The following is an 18,646-nucleotide window of genomic DNA, read 5'->3' as shown; positions in this document are numbered from 1 at the left end:
TCACGTGATCACTCACTATGGCTTCCTTGTGTCGGGGCCAGCTGTATGGTGGTTTGGTGTGATTTGTTAGTTCTTTGCGGCAGGGTACCCCTGTCACGATTTCGACATGCAAAAAATCAAATCTCTTATGACCCGACAGGTAAGTCGCGGGGGCTGAAGTAAAGGCCTCCTTCATCTCCACTGGGTGTGGAGCCAAGATGTTCTGCCCCTGGGCCGCGGCGGGAGGAGACCTAATTTATAGGTGGTGGCAGGTGTCTAGGTACTGGGAAGACAGTGCAGTGCACACCCTGAAACACTCACCTGAGCCATCCAGATCAGAACCAGCCTCGAGGGGGTAGCAGTGTCCTAGCGACATTCCTTTAGACGACGTCGATAAGGGAATCAGAGCTTTGTCTCTCCTATTCTTCTATATGCCATCTTTCGACTGACAGTCCCACCTGCCTTGCAGGTTCCCGTATCCAAGCTGTCTGTCGTCTTTGAGCAGGTGGCCTGGTTAGGGAGGTGAGGTCTTTGCAACAGAGATGATTCGATGACAGAATTGGTAGCTAGCTTTATGATTTTTGGCTGGTCCCCAAACTTTGCTGCTTAAGTTTCTGAAAATGAAAATAATTTTGTTGTTAATTCTCACAGTTATGAGACTCATCATAAGCTAATGTATGTGAAAGTTCTTTGTGAAATGCTATTTTTTATCATTGTCATGGCAAAATAATAGTCTCATTTTTTTCCAGAATGATAATTCATGAATAAACACTGGCTATTTTCTATCCCACCTTATAAATATTAGGGACTTCCTCATAATGCTCAGCTTCCTTCAAGCAAGATGTTGGAGAAATTTCCCTTTATGTACTTATTGATCATGACTTGGTTTTAGGTAGCTTTATTTATTTAAACTGTAATGTTTCACTAGAACTGGCCATTCTTATATCTGAACAGGTTACAAATTGTAGATTTCTGGTGAACAGTACATGAGTCCTCCATGATTATTTTACCCCTGTCAAATAATATTGTTAATGTCATGAACATAGAATTAAAAAGTTCTGTGAATAAGAAAAGATTTAAGTAAGGTAGTAACATTTGGTAATCCTTCACGTTTCTTGAGTACTGGTGTTATGCTTCATACCATTTCTCACTTGAGAATGAGTTCAGGTCCTGCTCCATCCTATGGTAGCTGTGTGACCTTGAGCAAGTCATCTAACTTTTTTGAGCATCTGTTACCACGTCTTCAAAATAGCAATAATAACATGTACCTCATGGCGTTAGCCTGGTGGTGAAATTTGTATGATATGATGCAGGTAAACGTGTAAATAAAGGAGCAAACACAGTTCCTGGGCCTTATCTTCCAAGGAAGTGCTTGATCACAGAGATCATCTCAGTGGCTGCATTGATGGTGGGAAAGCAGGACAGCTGGAAGCAGACTGTTGCAGTAATTCAAACAATAGTGATTTCAGACGGACTTTGATATCTGTTTGATTTTTAAAACAACATGAACTTTCATACGTTATACCACTAATACTCCTGAACTGCCTTTGGAATGCTGAATTTGGACTTCTGTGCATCAGCTAAGATTGGTGCTCTCTCATGTTGCTTGCCGTGCAAAGCAGTGTGGTCAACATCGTCGTCATTGTACAACAACTTTGGTTGGTTTATTGTTTTTTAACCAAATTTTGTGATGAGTGGGAGAGAAAAAAATACAAATGTCTAGATACCAGTGATAATTAGTTTATGTCTCCTAAGTGTAGTGAAGTTGTTTTGATAATGGTAACTGCAGCCTCAGTCAGCTGCTTATTGGATATGAGCAGGTGAAATCTGTGCTTAGTCAGGGTGGAAAAAAAAAAGCTAGAGAACACATATGAAAAGCCACAACTATACTATGTAAAAAGTGAGGTAAAATTAGGACTTTTATACAGAGTTTTAAAGTCACCCTAATTATGTTTGTTTAAAGCTTGACCTCCACATATTTGATCATTATGAATTCATAGTCCCTGAATCTATGAGGTATGAAAGTAGGGTGCTACCTAGAGTTACATTGGGGATTTTATTTAGTGCTGTTTACTATTGGGTTCTATTTAGTAGTGGTACAAATAAATACATACAAAGATGTTTCTTTGTGTGTGTGTGTGTGTGTGTGTGTGTGTGTGAGGCTATAGAATATGCTAATATATTGTTAATATGGAGAGATGTGTAATCAAGGCCTATGAAACTTAGGTTTTTTTTGGACCTTGATTTGGAATAGAGTGGGAGAGCAGGCTTTGTTAGCTCTATTTAAAGACCTGCTCTTCTGCTTTCTCCATTATGCTGGCCTCTGTTCTTTCAGTTCATTCAACAAATGTTTATTGAGCACTACGTGCCAGGCACTATTGTAAGTTTGGGGGAATCCCTCAGTGAACAAAGCAGACAAGTGCTAAGGCAAACATGGGGATAACTGCTTTGGAGGGAAAGAGATTAGGGAGTCCTAACCTGGGAGGTGTTGGCAATTTGGGCCATTTCTATTTTGGATAGGGTGCTGTGGAAGGCCTCCCTGAGGAGGTGTCGTTTGAGTAAAAACCTGAAGGAAGTGAACCATGTGGATGTGTGGGAAGGAGCGTTGCAGGAGGGAGGAAAAACAAATGCAGAGCCCTTGAGGCAGGAGCACTTTGAGGAACAGCAAGAGGCTGGTGTGGCTGGAGTGAAGGGAGTGAGGAGATGAGGTCGGAGAGCTGAGAGCAGGAATCCAGAATACACAGAACTTCATCATGACCTGATCTCCTACGCTTTTCTCCTCACTCAGACCAAGGCCCTGCTTCTATTTTGATTGAAATAACAAGCAGAGAAGGAATGTAATTTTACATATACTTTAGAAAGATTTCTGGCCTATGTTTTAAGAATACAGGCATACCTCGTTTTATTGAGTTTTGCTTTATTGCACAGATGTGTTTTTTACAAAACGAAGGCCAGGAAAAGATTATGATTTGCTTTATTGTGATACTTGCTTTATTGCGGTGGTCTGGAGCCGAACCCACACTATCTCTGCGGTCTGCCTATGGATTGAAGAGGGAAAAAGAGCAAAAACCAGGGAGGCCCATAGGGATGTTACTGCAGTAATCCAAGTGAGAGAGGGTGTGGGCCGTAACCAGGGTGCGAGTGGTGCGAGATTGTGGCTGTATTGTAAATGCAGAGTTGACAGGGTTTCTTGAGAGACTGGATTTGGGCTGTGAGAGGAAGAGAAGCATCAAGTTTGACTCCAGATGGTTTGGCCCTAGTAATTGGAAGAAAGGAATTGCCGTTTAATGAAGTGGGTAAGGCTGAGGGAGGGACGGATTGAGGGAAGGGAGAAAGTTTTTAGACTTGTTCATTTGAAAGCCTCTTATATACTTAAGTGGAGAGAGAAAATGAACAGTTGGCTAAAAGAGTCTGAATTCCTGAGTAGAAATCCAGGGTATAGATAAAAATTTGGGAGTTATGAGCATGTAGAGGGTATGTACACTGGCTAAAATCATCAACGGAATGAGTGTAGATACAACAAGAGTCCACAGTTGGAGCTTTTGAGAATTCAGTGTTGAAGGTCGGGGGGAAAAGTGGAGCTAGCCGGGCAGATTTTGAAGGAGCTGCCAGTGAGGTAAGAAATCTGCAGCGTCCGGAAGAGTGTCTGTCCTGTAAACAGATGCTCAATAAATACTTGTTGGATGAATGTTGCATTAAAAGGACAGCCAAGTAGAGCGGGACCTGGAGGCCAAGGAAAGAATTTAAAAGAGGAGGGAGCTGGGTTAAATGCTGCAAATGGGCCATGGAAGGTGCAAATGAGAATGAGGCTTTGGAGTGAGCAGCGTGGAGGTTAGTGGTGCTTCCACAGCAGTGCTTTATGTGAAGTGGTGGGAAGAAAGCCTAGTAGAGTGGGTTCGAGAAACAGGACTGAGGACAAACAGTCTGTTGCTGAGTTTTGCTAAAAAGCGAGGGAAACAAATCATGTCACATGCTCCTTTTGGTCATTGGGATGTAAGGAGCTGGTCTCATAAATGGAAATTGAGGATTCATATGGACATAACAGAAGTAGTCTGAAGTGTTAGTCTGATTTGAGCGAAGAAATAAAGTGCAGAGGCAGGTGTTAATTTATGCTGAATTTTGTATAAATTTAAATGGCAAATTATCAAAACAAAAACCAAACGATTAATGGTTAATGATTAATCATTAATGGTTAATGATTACAGTGAAAGTTTCAATTTAATAAATGCAGAGTACTAGTTATAACCATGACTTCCTGCTTTAAGAGGTGAAGATAAAAATGATGACTTCATATTGCTTAGCAGAAATTTATAAAATTGCAAATCAAAGAGTTCAACATCTATAATCCTAAAATGCAGTTGAGTGTCAGATGTTGTGCTTTGAGAAACTTATGTAATTTTTTGCTTCTGTTTTGATAAGATAAAAGGAAAGCATTTGTCTGTGATAACAGCATGTATAATAGAATAATGGTTAACACTTAAAGAATTCTTGTAGCAGACACCGTGTTTGGCCTTTAACATACGTCATCGCCTTTGCTCCTTATATACCATCATTAGAATGAAATGACAGGTAGGTTATGTGACTTATTCAAGACCACAGAGCCCGTTCCTTGGATCACTGTACTCCCCTGCTTCCTAACATGTGTGTAGGGTTTCCAGTTTTTATTATTTTTATTTTGTACATTTGGTGGAAAGTTGCCGTGTATTAATGGCCAGTTATTGTGTGTGGTGACTAATTTGGAGGTAAGGCCTTTTTCTAGATATTGGTATATGAGTGTATCACTTGTTTACATTTCAGGCTCTGGTTTCTTTACTGAGCAGCTCTGGGCAAAGAGAAAATTACACGTGATGTATTCCCCCAGGATTTCTGTTAGATGGGCTAAATAAATCTATACTTTTTACAATGTTGGTTTAAAAGGCATGGCAATCATATTTTTAAAAGGTATTTTAAGGGTTGTTGTGATTGTGAGTCAAATGAGGAAGTGTTACTCCTGTCCATGTGTATGTATGTATGTATATATGTGCATGTATGTAATATAGATAGAAGTTTAGTTCTCTAAGCCAACCTTGCCTTCTCTACCACTTTTGGTACTTTGCTTTCATGTTGACCCTTGGTGAGAAATTGGGACGAGGAAGAACAAACACACATGAGTAGTTACATACTTTTGTTTCCTCACTCATTGTAAGACAGTAAACCTCATTATGCTTCTCTTATTCTACCAGACTTCCCTGGAAACCTCATTTTAAAGGCAATTGCGTGTTCCCATGGGAACAATATTCTAATTAGTTGGAGATTGGACCATGACCAAGGACTTCTGCTGAAAAATTTTCTAATGTCTTTGGTGTTTACTCTGTTCCTGGAACTTTGCTAGTGGCAAATAACACTTGGTTTCTCCCTTCTCTTGGGACTTCCGGTCTGGGAGAGAAAGAGACATTTACTATTTAAAACTCTCCTACTGTGGTGGAAGTGTTGTGTTGGAAAATGTCTTGGTGGGTTTCTAAAACCTTAGTGGTTATGAGTCACCTGGGTTGCTTGTTAAAGTGCAGATCCTGGTTCTAATCCAGATTTACCTATTCATTACATCTGTGGTGGGGCCCAGGAATCTTGTTTAAAGAATTCTCCGGGTGAGGTTGATGGAGGCGATCCATGGACAATACTGAGAAATAGCGTGTTCTTTGAAGCACAGGGGTTTAGAAAGACTGCATAAAGGAGTTCATTCTGAAAGGAGGGTATTGGCTTCTTGAGAGGGTGATGTGAGAGGAGAGAGGGGAGAGAGAGAGAGAACGCTGGGTGGAGTATTCCGGGGGTAGTGGAAGACTTGGGGGTGATGCAGAATACCTTGTCGTAAAAATTGTAGATCTGACTGGTAGTATTTTATAATAGGGAAGATATAATAATACCTCTAAAATTTAAAAACGAGGAAGTTCTGCTCTAAGCCTCAAGTATTCAATCTAAGTGTACCATATATTTTGATTACTAAGGGCACCAAAGGACCAACATAGGGCACCTAAAGGACGAAAACTTGACTGTAGCATAAATTTCTCCTCAAATTCATGTACCAGCTAATTTTGCTTACAGACTAATATTATAGGGACTTTAGGTGTCTGCTGTGAATAGCCTATTTTTAAAAAGAGGCTTTTAAAGAAAAATTTAAATGGCTAACTTCTTTTTGTCTTGATAACTTTCCCTGGCACAAATGAGACTTTCAGAATCTCTCAGTTGATGTGACTATAGAAAGTACCGGGTACCAAAGAGGTAAAGAACTTGTAGGAAATAGTGAGACGTGAGATTCAAGTCTCAGTTATGCAGTATAAATTGGGTGCATTGGTGAAAAGTAATCAGGTAAAATCAAGGGATTCCTTACATATTAATTAAGCAATTAGTATTATTTAGAAATCTTTGATTTGCTCAGTTGAATCATAATACTTGGACGTTTTTACCAGGTGAATTTGGTAATGATTAATAGATTAAGGGCTTTTATGGTATGCTTTTTGTCACTCAAGTTTCTTTTCTTTTGGTTACTTTTAAATCGTGGTTAAGTTAGACTTCAACCATTAGTTATGAAGGTGCCATATGATACTTTTATTTTAAGTACATCTTTACTTGGTTTAATAATAGTGTTGAATGACAGGTTTTCAACGTGTGTTCTGTATATTTTAAAGAAGGAAAATTTCTATTTTTAAAATGGTGATTTGTATTTTAGTAGGTTCTGTCATATTATGGTTCTGCAGCAAAATTAAAGTTCTTTCTATTTTTGTTTTTTTGTTTTTAAGGGTCTGAAAAGCCCTCCCGAGAGCCTCAGTGACCTTGGTGCCATTGAGAGTCTCCGCGTCCCCGGAAAGGTATTGACCTATATGTGTGAGCCACACTTTTCACTTCCTTAAGAAAATGTTATTGTCTTTGGATAATAATTGATTCACAGAAGCTTTTCCTTCCCACAGGCAAATGGCTGTTATGATAAGCAGGGTAAATTTGTATAGTACAGTAGGTTTCGGGCTTGTTTTTGCTTTCATTACTCATTGGGATGCAGTATTATAATTCATTATAGTAAAGCAGAAAACATAAAATTGATAAATTTAGAGTTTATTATTGCATCAAATTCTTAGCCTGAAAGCAGTTATATAGATGAAACGTGTTGACATATCTGCTGTGATTTGGAGAAATCAAATAAAATACTTTTATACTGTAAGGCATTTTATACTCTGAGGCAAAAATCGTAGTTAATTTGTTTTTGTTACAGAGCAGTGATTTTTGAATAAGTAGCTAAAGCATAACTTACGCTAAATTGTAGCTATCTTAGATTTTAATCCTCTGATATTCATGTGAATTTAGTTTACAAATTTAATAGGTGGTGTTGGAAAGCTAGCTGGCTTCCCCTCAGGAGAATTATTAACCATTGTTAAATAAAGAAATTCCTGCTGGTTCTCACTGGGGCCCTTGCCACTGGAGCTGTCTCTGTGAATAGCAGCTCCATTGCAGATCAAAGCCTCTTTTTCTGAGTATCTGCTTTTGTGATTTTCATTTTGAGGATCAGATTCGAAACTACTGTTTGTTTTCTGTGGCTGGCATCTTAATACATAGTGTTTGTGTTTGTTTCTGTTGATCAGCAGTCATGAAGCCTCTTGTCACATGTCAGTGTCAGCTGGCTTAGGAGGATAATTTCTTTGAGGTGCCTTACTTACCTCCTAGGAGAATTTTATATTCACTGCTTAGCCTTCATTTTAGGTCAGACCCAAACATTTCCTCCAAATATAACATTCTAGCCAACCCTTTTGCAGGAAATGGCTCAGGCAAAAGCCTTTTTAAGAGGCATTTTGAATAGTTTTATATAATATTATAAAAGATTATTGAATGTGATGAAATTGGGAACTAAAAGATAACTGTAAATCCTAATTGACAAATAATTCTCTTTATTTCTTTGATTTAAGAAAAAAAGCTTATGCCTTATGAACATGACTTGAATTAGATTGCATTTGATGTTTCAGAGCCGATGTAAAATTGATGAGTGAGCCTCTTTAAAGAAATACATGAATGTATTGCCTAAGACCGTTCTCTTGTCTGTAAACCATGAGTCGTGATGTTTTTCCAGTGGTGGTTGGCTGTAAATTTATGATGGTCTCATTACATGGTGTTCTTACTGAGTCCCCACCTTAGCTCCGTCAGTGACCAGTGGTGTGTACTTTTCAGATGACTGGCTCCAGGTAGAGAGACACATCTGGTACCACAAGGTCAGCAAATGTAAATGGGAAGGTGAAGGTTAAGCCTGGGCTGCGTCTAAAAGAGCTACAAATTGGTATAAGTTATGCTTTTGCTGCTTATTTAGTGAGTTGACACATTAAGAAGCTAAGTTAGCTAAATTGTAAAAGTTAAAAGTAAAATCAATATTAGTGCTCTAAGCTTAAATTTAGCCTTACAGTAAGAAAGCCTTATAAGCTTCTTGTGCCTATTTGTTTTCTCCTGTGTATCACTATTGCTGCAGGGTGAGCCGAGTTGCTCCTACTCTGGGGGGTTTTGAGAACTTCAAAGTTGCTGGGTCCAGAGAGTGGCAAAGCTCCAGACTAAGTTTGCCATGGGTGCAGTTTGCAGTCAGTCCTGAAATTAAGAGTTAAGAGGACTCATGTTCAGAAATTTCATACACAGCATAGTGTAGGGGAGGGGGAAATCTCTCCCCTTTCCTCTTCGTTCTTCTAGCTGGTCCAATGATCAAATTGACGTGAGACAGATCAATGGGCGACAACAACCAAATTTATTATGTATGTGCACCCGAGGTTCTGTAAGAATATGGGACCAGGGGACAAATTGGGCAGTTGAGGCTCACATGGCATCTTGAGCTAAGCAGAAAGGGGAGTAGTGGTTTGAGACTTCAAAGGGCAGGAAGACAGTTCACCTAGAGATGGAAAAGCAGATGTTTGGTACATAGGTGTTTGGCTGTTTTTCACAATGGGACACAGAGAGGACTTCGGGCCTTGCTAGCTTCTTCCCTGTGTGTCATATACTAATTCATAGTGAACTAAGTCATATATAATGACAACTCCCTTCCTTAAGCAGGTCCTCTATCTAAATTCTTTTCCGCAGTTAGGGGGAAGGTCAAAGTTTCTAAGTCTTTCATTTCTTAAAAATAACCAGCTTAAAATAATCAATATCCCAAAGAGACATATTTTAGGGTGGCAAATTTTGCTCCCCCTCAATAGCGTGGTATATCTTGAATGCTGAGTATTTTTCACAACTTAGATATTACCTTATAGTTAGGTCATATTATATTTATTTTCATTTTTAAACTTATTATTAGATTCCCTGAACTTATGCATCTTATAACTAGAAGTTTGTGCTCTCTAACCAACATCTCCTCATTTCCCCCAGCCACCATTCTGGTCTTTGTTTCCATGAGTTGCTTTTTCAGATTCCACATATAAGTGAGATCATACAGTATTTGTCTTTTTCTGTCTGATTTATTTTACTTAGTGTAAGGCACTCAGGTCCATTCATGTTGTGGCAAATGGCAGGATTTCCTTCTATCTCATGGCTAAATAATATTCATTGTGTGTGTACGTGTGTGTGCAAATTTTTTTTTTAATCCATTCATTAATTGACTGACACTGAAAATGGGGGTGTAGATATCTCTTCAAGATCCTGTTTTATTTCCTTTGGATAAATACTTAGAAATGGCATTGCTGGATCATATGGTAGTTCTATTTTTAATTTTTTGAGGGACCTCCATGCTGTTTCCATACTGGCTGTGCTGGTTTACATCACCACCAACAGTGCTCAAGGGTTCCCTTCTCTCCACACCCTAGCCAGGGCTTGTTGTCGCTTGTCTTTTTGAAAGTAGCCATTCTAGCAGGTGTATGAGGTGTGAGACCAGAAGGTAGTATTAACCTTGACTGTGGGTTTTTTTTTTTTTTTTTTTTTTTTGGTCACTTTTTCTGTTTGGTACCTGTTTCTGCTTATATTTTCTGTTCACAATCTATATTTTTTATTAAAGGAAAAGCTTATTGTGAAATAATCATTTCAAATTAATCTTTTATATTTTGTTGAAGTACTATTTAATAATTTGAAAAACTTAAATAGAGATCATGTTTTTGAAGCCATTAAAGTTCAGGTCATCAAGAACTAGCTGCAACATTAATTTTAAAGCAATTATATAAAAATAAATCATTTAAAATATGTATCATCACTAATCATCAGAGAAATGCAAATAAAAACCACAGAGAGATAGTACCTCACACCTCACACCTGTTCTACTGGGTTTTAGCAAAAAGATAAGAGGTAACAAACGTTGGGGAGGAGGTGGAGAAAAGGGAACCCTCATACACTGTTGGTGGGAATGTAAATTGGTGCAGCCGCTATGGAAAACAGTATGGAGGTTCCTCCCAAATTAAAATAGAACTACCATATGATCTAGCAATTTTACTTCTAGGTATTTATCTGAAGAAAACGAAAACACTAACTCAAAGAAGTATATTCACACTTATGTTCTTTGCAACGTTTACAGTTGCTAACATATGGAAATAACCTAAGTGTCTATCGATGGATGAATGGATTTAAAAAATGTGGTATATATACACAATGGAATACTATTTAGTCATAAAAAAGAATAAAATCTTGCCATTTGCAGCAACACATTAGATGGACCTCAAGGGTATGATGCTCAGTGAAATAAGTCAGGCAGAGAAAGACAAATATTGTATGATCTCACTTATGCGTGGAATATAAAAACAACAATAAAACCCCAAAAACCAAAGCTCAAAAATACAGAGAGCAAATTGGTGGTTGTCAGAGGTGAGGGGTGAAGGGCTGAAATGGGAAATGGGTAAAGGGAGTGAAAAGGTCCAAACTGCCAGTTATAAAATAAGTAAATAATGTAATGTACAGTAAGGGATGTAATGTACAGCATGGCACCTACTGTGTTTCCCCGAAAATAAGACCTAGTAGGACCATCAGCTCGAATGCGTCTTTTGGAGCAAAAATTAATATTAAGACCCGGTCTTATTTTACTTATAGTAAAAGTAAAGTATAAAGTAAAGTATAGTAAAATAAGACCGGGTCTTATATAATATAATGTGAGATTGGGTCTTATATTAATTTTTGCTCCAAAAGATGCATTAGAGCTGATGGTCTGGCTAGGTCTTATTTTCTGGGAAATATGGTATATAAATTATGAGTGGGAAGAAACCTTAGAAATCATCTGGTTTTTTTATAGACAAGATGACACGGTATCCCATTTTAAGAGATGTGCATCAAATAAACCATATATTGAAAATTTGGAATTTTGGTAGAGAAAAATAATATAGAAAAGTAAAAAAGAAAATTAGGATTCCATATAAAACTTGGCATAGGGAAGGAAAGTTTGTGACAGATTTCAAAAATCTTAGCTTATATAGTTCAGAGCCAAGGTCGGTGGTGACCAAATTTGCTGCACATTAGAATTGCCAGTACCCAGGCCATACCCCATTCTAATTAAATCACAGTGTGTGGGATGGAGCCAGTGTTTAGAGAGCCCCAGGTTATTCAAATGTAGAGCCACAATTTTTGTGGGGAAAATTAGAATGAAGAGTTAGTGATGACCGAAAATTTTATTCCTGGAAAATAGACTCTTTTATATTTCAAATTAAGAAGATTTTTCATGCAGAGGTAAGGGTGTAAGAAATTAATTTAGGTAGTATTTACAGACTAAACTTGTTAACCATTTAAAGACATTTACACTTTTAGAAATATGTGACAGGTTTTTACTTAATCAGCTACAAGAATTACGAACAAAATTTATTATAGTATATAATAATAGCAATAGCCACATGTTTAGTAGTTACAGAACTTACTAGAACTGTGAGAGTATTCGTTAAATCTTGATTAAAAACATAAAAATATCAGTATTCATAACCTTTTAACTCTACATCTATCTTTAAACACTTTCTATTGTGGTTGTATAGCGTATAGTTACCTATTTCAAGAAAGTACTCATTAATATTGTTTTATGAATTTTTATTGAAATATTGCCTCTTGATATTATTCTTTAAAGATAAGGTTTCTTTTTAAAGCCTTGACTTTATTAACTTATAAATACAAATAGGACTGGGCTATGTTTACTATTATATGATTCGTTTAGCTAAGCCTTTGATTTTTTTTCATTAAAGAAAAATATAGGGGAAAAGGGACAAAAGAAATGTCTTGCATTCAAAACTGGAAACTATGTTTTTCTAAATATAAGAAAGTGTTTTTGTTGACTTAATTCATTCTAGAAATATTTATTAGTATTTGCCTACTCTGTAGCATTTCTATTTTATAACATTGAGGGAGTTTGGGCAGAATGTTTTCTAGCATTTAAAATACTTCTGTGAACCAAGATAAATGGATTTGACTTGACTTCTTAGCATCTATGAAAAGAATCGTAAAACTATACATTAATTACAGAGCTTTGTTTGCAGAATTTTACCACGATATGAATCAAGTGTAATGGTGTCGCCTGCGCAAAGAGGGTTGTGGGGAGCGAGGAGGGCGGCACAGGGTTAAGAAAAGACAGTAGCCGTGAATAGAGTTTAGGAGGGGCCAAGGGACCTGCAGCCTCAAGGACTGGGCTGGGGTGCCTAATCGGCCTAGCAGTAGCTTTTATCAGTTAGGTGTGGGTAAAGCTTGTCAATCTCAAGATCTGTGAATCCCATACATCATAATAGGAAACTGATTCAAGCCAATCACTCTTGCCTGCAGGCAACTGGACCTTAAGTCTCAGGTTGTATGTGATGTATGTACTTCCCCAAGGGACAAAACCGTTATGCATACGAATAGATGGAGAGCACACCATTGAATCTCCTCCCCTGCAGGTGGTGGGAAGGAATGCAGCCACAGAGGCAGAGCCTCTCCTTAGCTGGAGGAAGGTGAGGGCCTGTGTCCACCTCTATGAACCCCGTGGGTACTCCTGTTGGTCCCCACTCGACTGCGCCTGGCTTGAGTTGTCGTGTTGTCGTGGTTGTCATTGTCCGTCCCCCCCCCAACCACCGTGGGGAATCTTACTCGTCATTGGCTGACCAGCCATCTTTTTGGACCAAACGGAGACATAAGGTGCAAACACAAAGGTGAAGCAAGGTCCCTGAAAGGATCTGTCTCACAAACTGTCCTTTCTTTAGGGGCAGGTACAAGGAGACAGACGGGTAGGCCGCTGCGTGGCCACGTGATGAAATAAGAGCTATTAGGTTGGTGCACAAGTAATTGCGATTTTTGCAATTATTTTTAACTTTTTAAACCACAATTACTTGTGCATCAACCTAATAGGTTCTAATAATGACTTTAAATATTCAACTTATTAAAGGGAAGTCATTTTAATTGCTTTCTGCCTCGTTGTCCTCATCTGTGAAAAGATGTGATTAGGCTAGATGATTTTTAAGTGCCCTTTTAGCTCTATTTTCTATATTGAAATATTTTAGGAGAGATATGATATAAAATATACATTCAAAAAATATACTAAGCAGTTCTGTAGGAGATGAGTAAGCATATTGGTATCTGTATTAAACAGAATAGTATTGAAGTTTATGACTAGGAGACTTTTTTGGTTTTAGTAATTGGGATAAAAACTTTCAATTTAGGATTATGTATCATTAAAAAAGGTGTCTTCCGAAGGTGGTATCAAGAGTGTCTGTAACTATGGATCTGCAAAATCGTTTAGTTTTTCTTAGTCACTCATGACTACCAATAAATACTTCTAATTATGATTATAATCATAATTATCAAATTATAATTGTTATTATAATTATAATTATCAGCTGTGTTGTTTTTAACCATTAATGAAATTACTTACACTTCTCTTGGCTTCAGATGCTTTGAAATAGCCTTTTTGTATAGCAAATCATAAAAGATCATTCATGCAGTGCATTGGGCATTCATGTATTGAGCTGTAGTTACTAAGTTTTGAAGATGCAAAGAGGTATAAGATTGTTCCTATCTCAACCAATGTAGGAGTGCCAAGCAGAAATAGGTAATTGCAGAGTAGTGTAAGTACAATAGAGGTCTGTATAAACGTAGGCACGGTGGGAGCACAGCTAGGGGAGGAGGAGGAGTAGGTAGAAGTGAGTGCAGGGTCTTCTAGAGTTGGTGATTCATTTGTTTTAGAAGGATAACTAGTGTACAGGTAGATTTTTGAGAGGAAAGACCGGATACTAGGATACTGATTAAGAAGAGGATAAGAACATGAAATTTAGGAAAGGGAGAAAGGTCAAATTTTTGAGAGACATTTTAAAAGCAGAATTTAGGACTGAGGATTTTATTGGATGTCAAAGGTGAAAGAATTGGAAGACTGGTTTTTAGACATTGGGATTGACGGTGCTGTGATGTTTCTTTTCTCAGAATTAAATGGTATTTCTTTTTGAGAGAGAGGTTCTGATGAGACGTTTGAATCCTAAAAGGAAAACAAAATTAAGATGGACACAGTGGATTTTTCTCTCTGTACGTCAATGTGTGATGTGTCTTTTCTTTAGCATTAACTTCCAAATGGACAGGCACGTGCCAAACAACATTATGATGTTCACTGAAGCTGAGAAATTTTTAATGACAGCTTTTAAAAAATGTATTTGATGTCTCTAAAGCTATTATCTTTAATGTTTTCCTTTTTCATAGAAATGAATTTAGGAAAATACTTGTTAAAATATAATTATGGAATGAGAGAAGTAACTAAAAAAATATTTGGCAGAGTATCAAATATGAAATTTTCACTTTCTGATTTTGTGTTTTTAGTACATGTTAACTCAGTACAATTCTATGAATAAAATCAGTTTTTATTCATGATCGATTTCTTTAAAAACAAATTTGTGTATATTTGGAATGCTACTATTGTATAGAAATTTATTAAAATGCATTATTTTTATCACATACGTGTGTTATAAAACTGGAATAAAATGTCGCTTTCCGAATCTTTTATAAAAATTCATAAATCACTTTGCTGAAACTTTTAGAAACTGTAACCTCATCAGTATTCCACTAGATGGCACTGAAAGCCTGAAGAAAAACAGCGTAAGCTTTAAAAGCTATTTAAAACACACAAACAAACTGATGAACCGGCTGTTTTGATGGATTATTATTGTCGTTCTAGTGGGATTTTAAGAAAATTTGCCAATTCCCCACGTAATCAGACATCTGGCAATTCATTACAAACTTATATGGTATATGTATGGCTTTAGGGGATCTGTGATCTTGAGTCCTTGTTTCATTTGGAAACAGAAAACCTATTTTTGTTCAGTGATTTATTATTTTTATAATGCTGATTGAATATTGAAAACTTCATGTTTCCGTTCTTCCTGTTAGCTCTGCATAGATTTTGGTAGCTAAACTTTTTTTGCTGTTAATTAGAGCTCTAATGTGATGTTAACTTTTATAAGACTATGATTTCCATCTTTAGAATTTATTATAACAGAACAGATTTTTTTTTTGTTGACTGATGAAGAAATGCAAACAGAAAAAAAAAAAGCTTCTGATAAGATTTATTTTGGTAAACCCAGATTCATATTATACAAATGTAAAATTTCTTCCTTTCCTCCCCTACTCCCTCCAAACACAATTCATTCTTCCATTCAGGTGTGTAATCTGAACTGTGGTCTAATAAGCTAAGCACAGAAATCTAAGTTGGTTTGCATTTCATATTTGATTCCATAAATTTTCTGTGGGATTTTGAAACCTGACCTGTGAAATAAAGATTTTTGCATTCATCTTTTTGTTTGCATAAAAAGCTACTGAAGATTATAAGTTTCCAAGCTGTTCTGTGGGTTTAAAAATTAGGTTAAATTACTTTTCAAAATTAAAGAGAGAATTGTGTTTAATAATGGTAAGGAGAACTGTTAAGTTGGCATAGCTAACTTTTTACATTTATAGAAGTGAATAGAATTGAAAGTCCTGAACTTGGGTTGGTGTTTTTAATAGTGTGTTATTTTGTATAATTTCAAAGAAGTGGTTAAATGCAAAATTGGTAGTCTTTTTTTTCCTCCCACTCCTAAACTTGAATAACATTCCCTTAAGATATAAGCTCTTAAGTGGGAAATTGCTTTGTAAAGTTATATAGCCTAGTTTCTTAGAAATCATAAATATCCTGGAAACGTTTTATATAACACCTTACACTCGAGGGCTCCAATTGTTTTATAGACTTGAGTCCTCAGTTCTCATAAAACCTTTTGTTATGTTGAGAAGAAAAAAGGCTTGGTTAGAATCAAAGATGTTGACTTAAATTTCTGATTGTTTTCCTTCATTTTTCATAAAGTTACATTTATGACGTGCATTTTTATATGCATGTTCATGTGGCTTTATCTCAGAGATGGTCAAAATAGAAAAATAGGCTAGGTAGTATTATATGCAACCTTATAGTGTATTGTGACTGCTGTAAAAGACAGTCTCTGCAATATTGAATAACTTCCTTGTTGTCTACCACTTTCCTAAAATAATCCTGCTTGGTTTATTATGTTAAGAAAATATTGTATATTTATGCTTTTTTGATATAGCACCTGTCACAGTGTTAAACTTATTATATTTTTAGTAAAGGAAAAATATGGTTCTAGTGTATATAAAAACATATTAGATTAAAAAAATCGCAATTGTTGCATTTTATTGCCTCGTGGTGTACATGCACGCTCTCCCCCATGACATTTTTCTACCCTGCCGGAAGCTACTCTCTGTTGCTTAACCTGTTGTATGCTTTCCCACCATGATATTTTTACTCATGCTTTATCTTATATTTGTAACCTTATTCCCCCAGTTTCTCAAATGTGAAATTTACCTGTTCTCATATTCTGTAAATGCCACCTCTTCTCTCAGATGTGAACTCACTGTCCGTTGATTCCCTTTGTTTTGCTGTATCTCCCTTAAGTTCTGCCTTGCATTATTGTTGTTTATTTATCTGATCTCCTGATTACTTTAGCAACTATTTGAGGGAAAAGCTATATTTTACTCATCGTTGTTTCTGGATGACCTAGTGTGGAGAATTTTTACATTCTGGGAATTTAAAAAAATTGTCAAATTGAAATATATGACTTGACTGGGAAAGGTAAGGTAATAGAGCTTTGAAGGTAGGCAGGTTATTTCCTAATGGTGGATGGGAGAGAGATTTGATTTGTACTTCTTTGCCAAAGGAACTTTTGGTTTTAGCCCCTTTACAATTTATTACTTCAATTGTAGTTTTTCTCCAGCTTTAATTCTGGGCTGATATTGATATACTTTTTATTTTAGGTGTAGTTGACTACCATTAGCAGGCAATTTGTGGCATAGTTGATGGTCTGTATTTGTTGACAAATTGCTTTTGGATTTTCAAGTTTTATAGAGCAGTTATACCTCTACTAATGATGCTATGTATTTTATTAGTTACTATGTGACATAAAATTTACTATAAAAATAAAATCCTTGAAAATTTTTAGTCATATTTAGTCAGTAGGACTGAAGTATTTTATTCCCAACTTAGCGTAAGTACCTAATAGTATTGTAACTTTAAAAATATAGTCACATATTTTAATATGGTGTAAGGAGTTTCATTTGTTTTTCTATTCCCCTGATTTTGCCTTTTAAATGTTTTTGTAGGAAATCTTTTGTTCATTTTGTTTATGTAAAATTTTGCCTCATACATATATATTGGTTTGCAAATTTGTTTCTGTTTTAGGTAAAGAATTACGCATTTTTGTAAGTCTCCAGTCCTAGGTAACCAGTTTATATAATGGCAAAATTAGGGAGTAATTGTGCTAAGAATATGCAATCTAGATGTCTCTGTTAATTTTTTCTAATTTGCAAGCATAAAATATTCCCTAAAATCATCTAATATTTATTTTTATTTCTAGTTAGAAGAGATAAACCTTTTATTCAGAGTTTGTGGGAAAATTTCACTATCAGAACAAGAAAATGTTGTTTCCTTTCTTTTTCTTATATTCCTTTAAAAAAAAAAGAATGTAATTCACTGTGTAATTAATTTTAGTTTGATGAGTGATTATCTACAGTGTGCCTTGGCACTACAGAGCATAATGATGGAGAATAAGAAGAAATCTCAGCAAACAGCAATGAAGCATTTAGGAATGATTAGGAGAAACAGTCTTAGAGCCCCCTCATGCAGTGGGATTAAAGGGTGATCGGGATTCTAAGCAGAATGAAGTTTGTCAGAATGAGTTCAGATTTATGCTTTCACACAGCAGCTATTAATACTAAGTTGTTTGAAAGGAGAGGATATTTTATAGGAATATAGTGTTGGGCATTTGATTTGGATTGAATCCTACTTTGTGTGCTCTTTCTTTCTCCACCTTTGTTGGTGTTATTCTTCTCCTATTCCAGTTTACTTAGAGTGTCAAGTGTTACATGTCAGTTCTTTGAAATTATATGGGTTTGTCTGTTCTCTGTGATATAATTGCTTAGTTCTCTAGGAAGGAATGGCATTTGACCTTTTGGATACATATACAGATTGTACTCTTTTTTACAGATTCATCACATTTGTGAAATGTACGCTTGTGAGATATTTATAAATGAAATGGTGTTTTCCCTTTGGCATTCTTATAACTTTGGTTATTTGTTTCAGTGTCATTTTGAGAGTGCATGTACATGTGTACGTGTGTGTGTGTGTGTGTGTGTGTGTGTGTGTCCCTCCGTCCGTGTGTCCTTTATAGGTGAGGAAAGCTAGGCAGGGAGAGAGAGACTAAGTAAGTTGCTCAAGGTTAATAGCAGAGTT

The 18,646-nt window shown here is 36.4% G+C and overlaps 1 protein-coding gene across 1 annotated transcript in view; it reads left to right on the top strand.

Annotated features, from left to right (window-relative positions):
* Positions 1-18,646, top strand: part of VPS50 (VPS50 subunit of EARP/GARPII complex) — a 116,033-nt gene continuing 97,387 nt past the window's right edge. The window contains exons 1-2 of the mRNA XM_033088693.1: positions 1-139; positions 6,753-6,821. Coding sequence (XP_032944584.1) covers positions 107-139; positions 6,753-6,821 — 102 coding nt within the window. The 5' untranslated portion in view covers positions 1-106. The remainder of the gene's footprint in view (positions 140-6,752; positions 6,822-18,646) is intronic.

Source organism: Rhinolophus ferrumequinum, chromosome 20 (genome assembly GCF_004115265.2).
Source record: "Rhinolophus ferrumequinum isolate MPI-CBG mRhiFer1 chromosome 20, mRhiFer1_v1.p, whole genome shotgun sequence".
Lineage (NCBI taxonomy): Eukaryota > Metazoa > Chordata > Mammalia > Chiroptera > Rhinolophidae > Rhinolophus > Rhinolophus ferrumequinum.
This window is presented reverse-complemented; position numbering and strand designations above follow the sequence as displayed.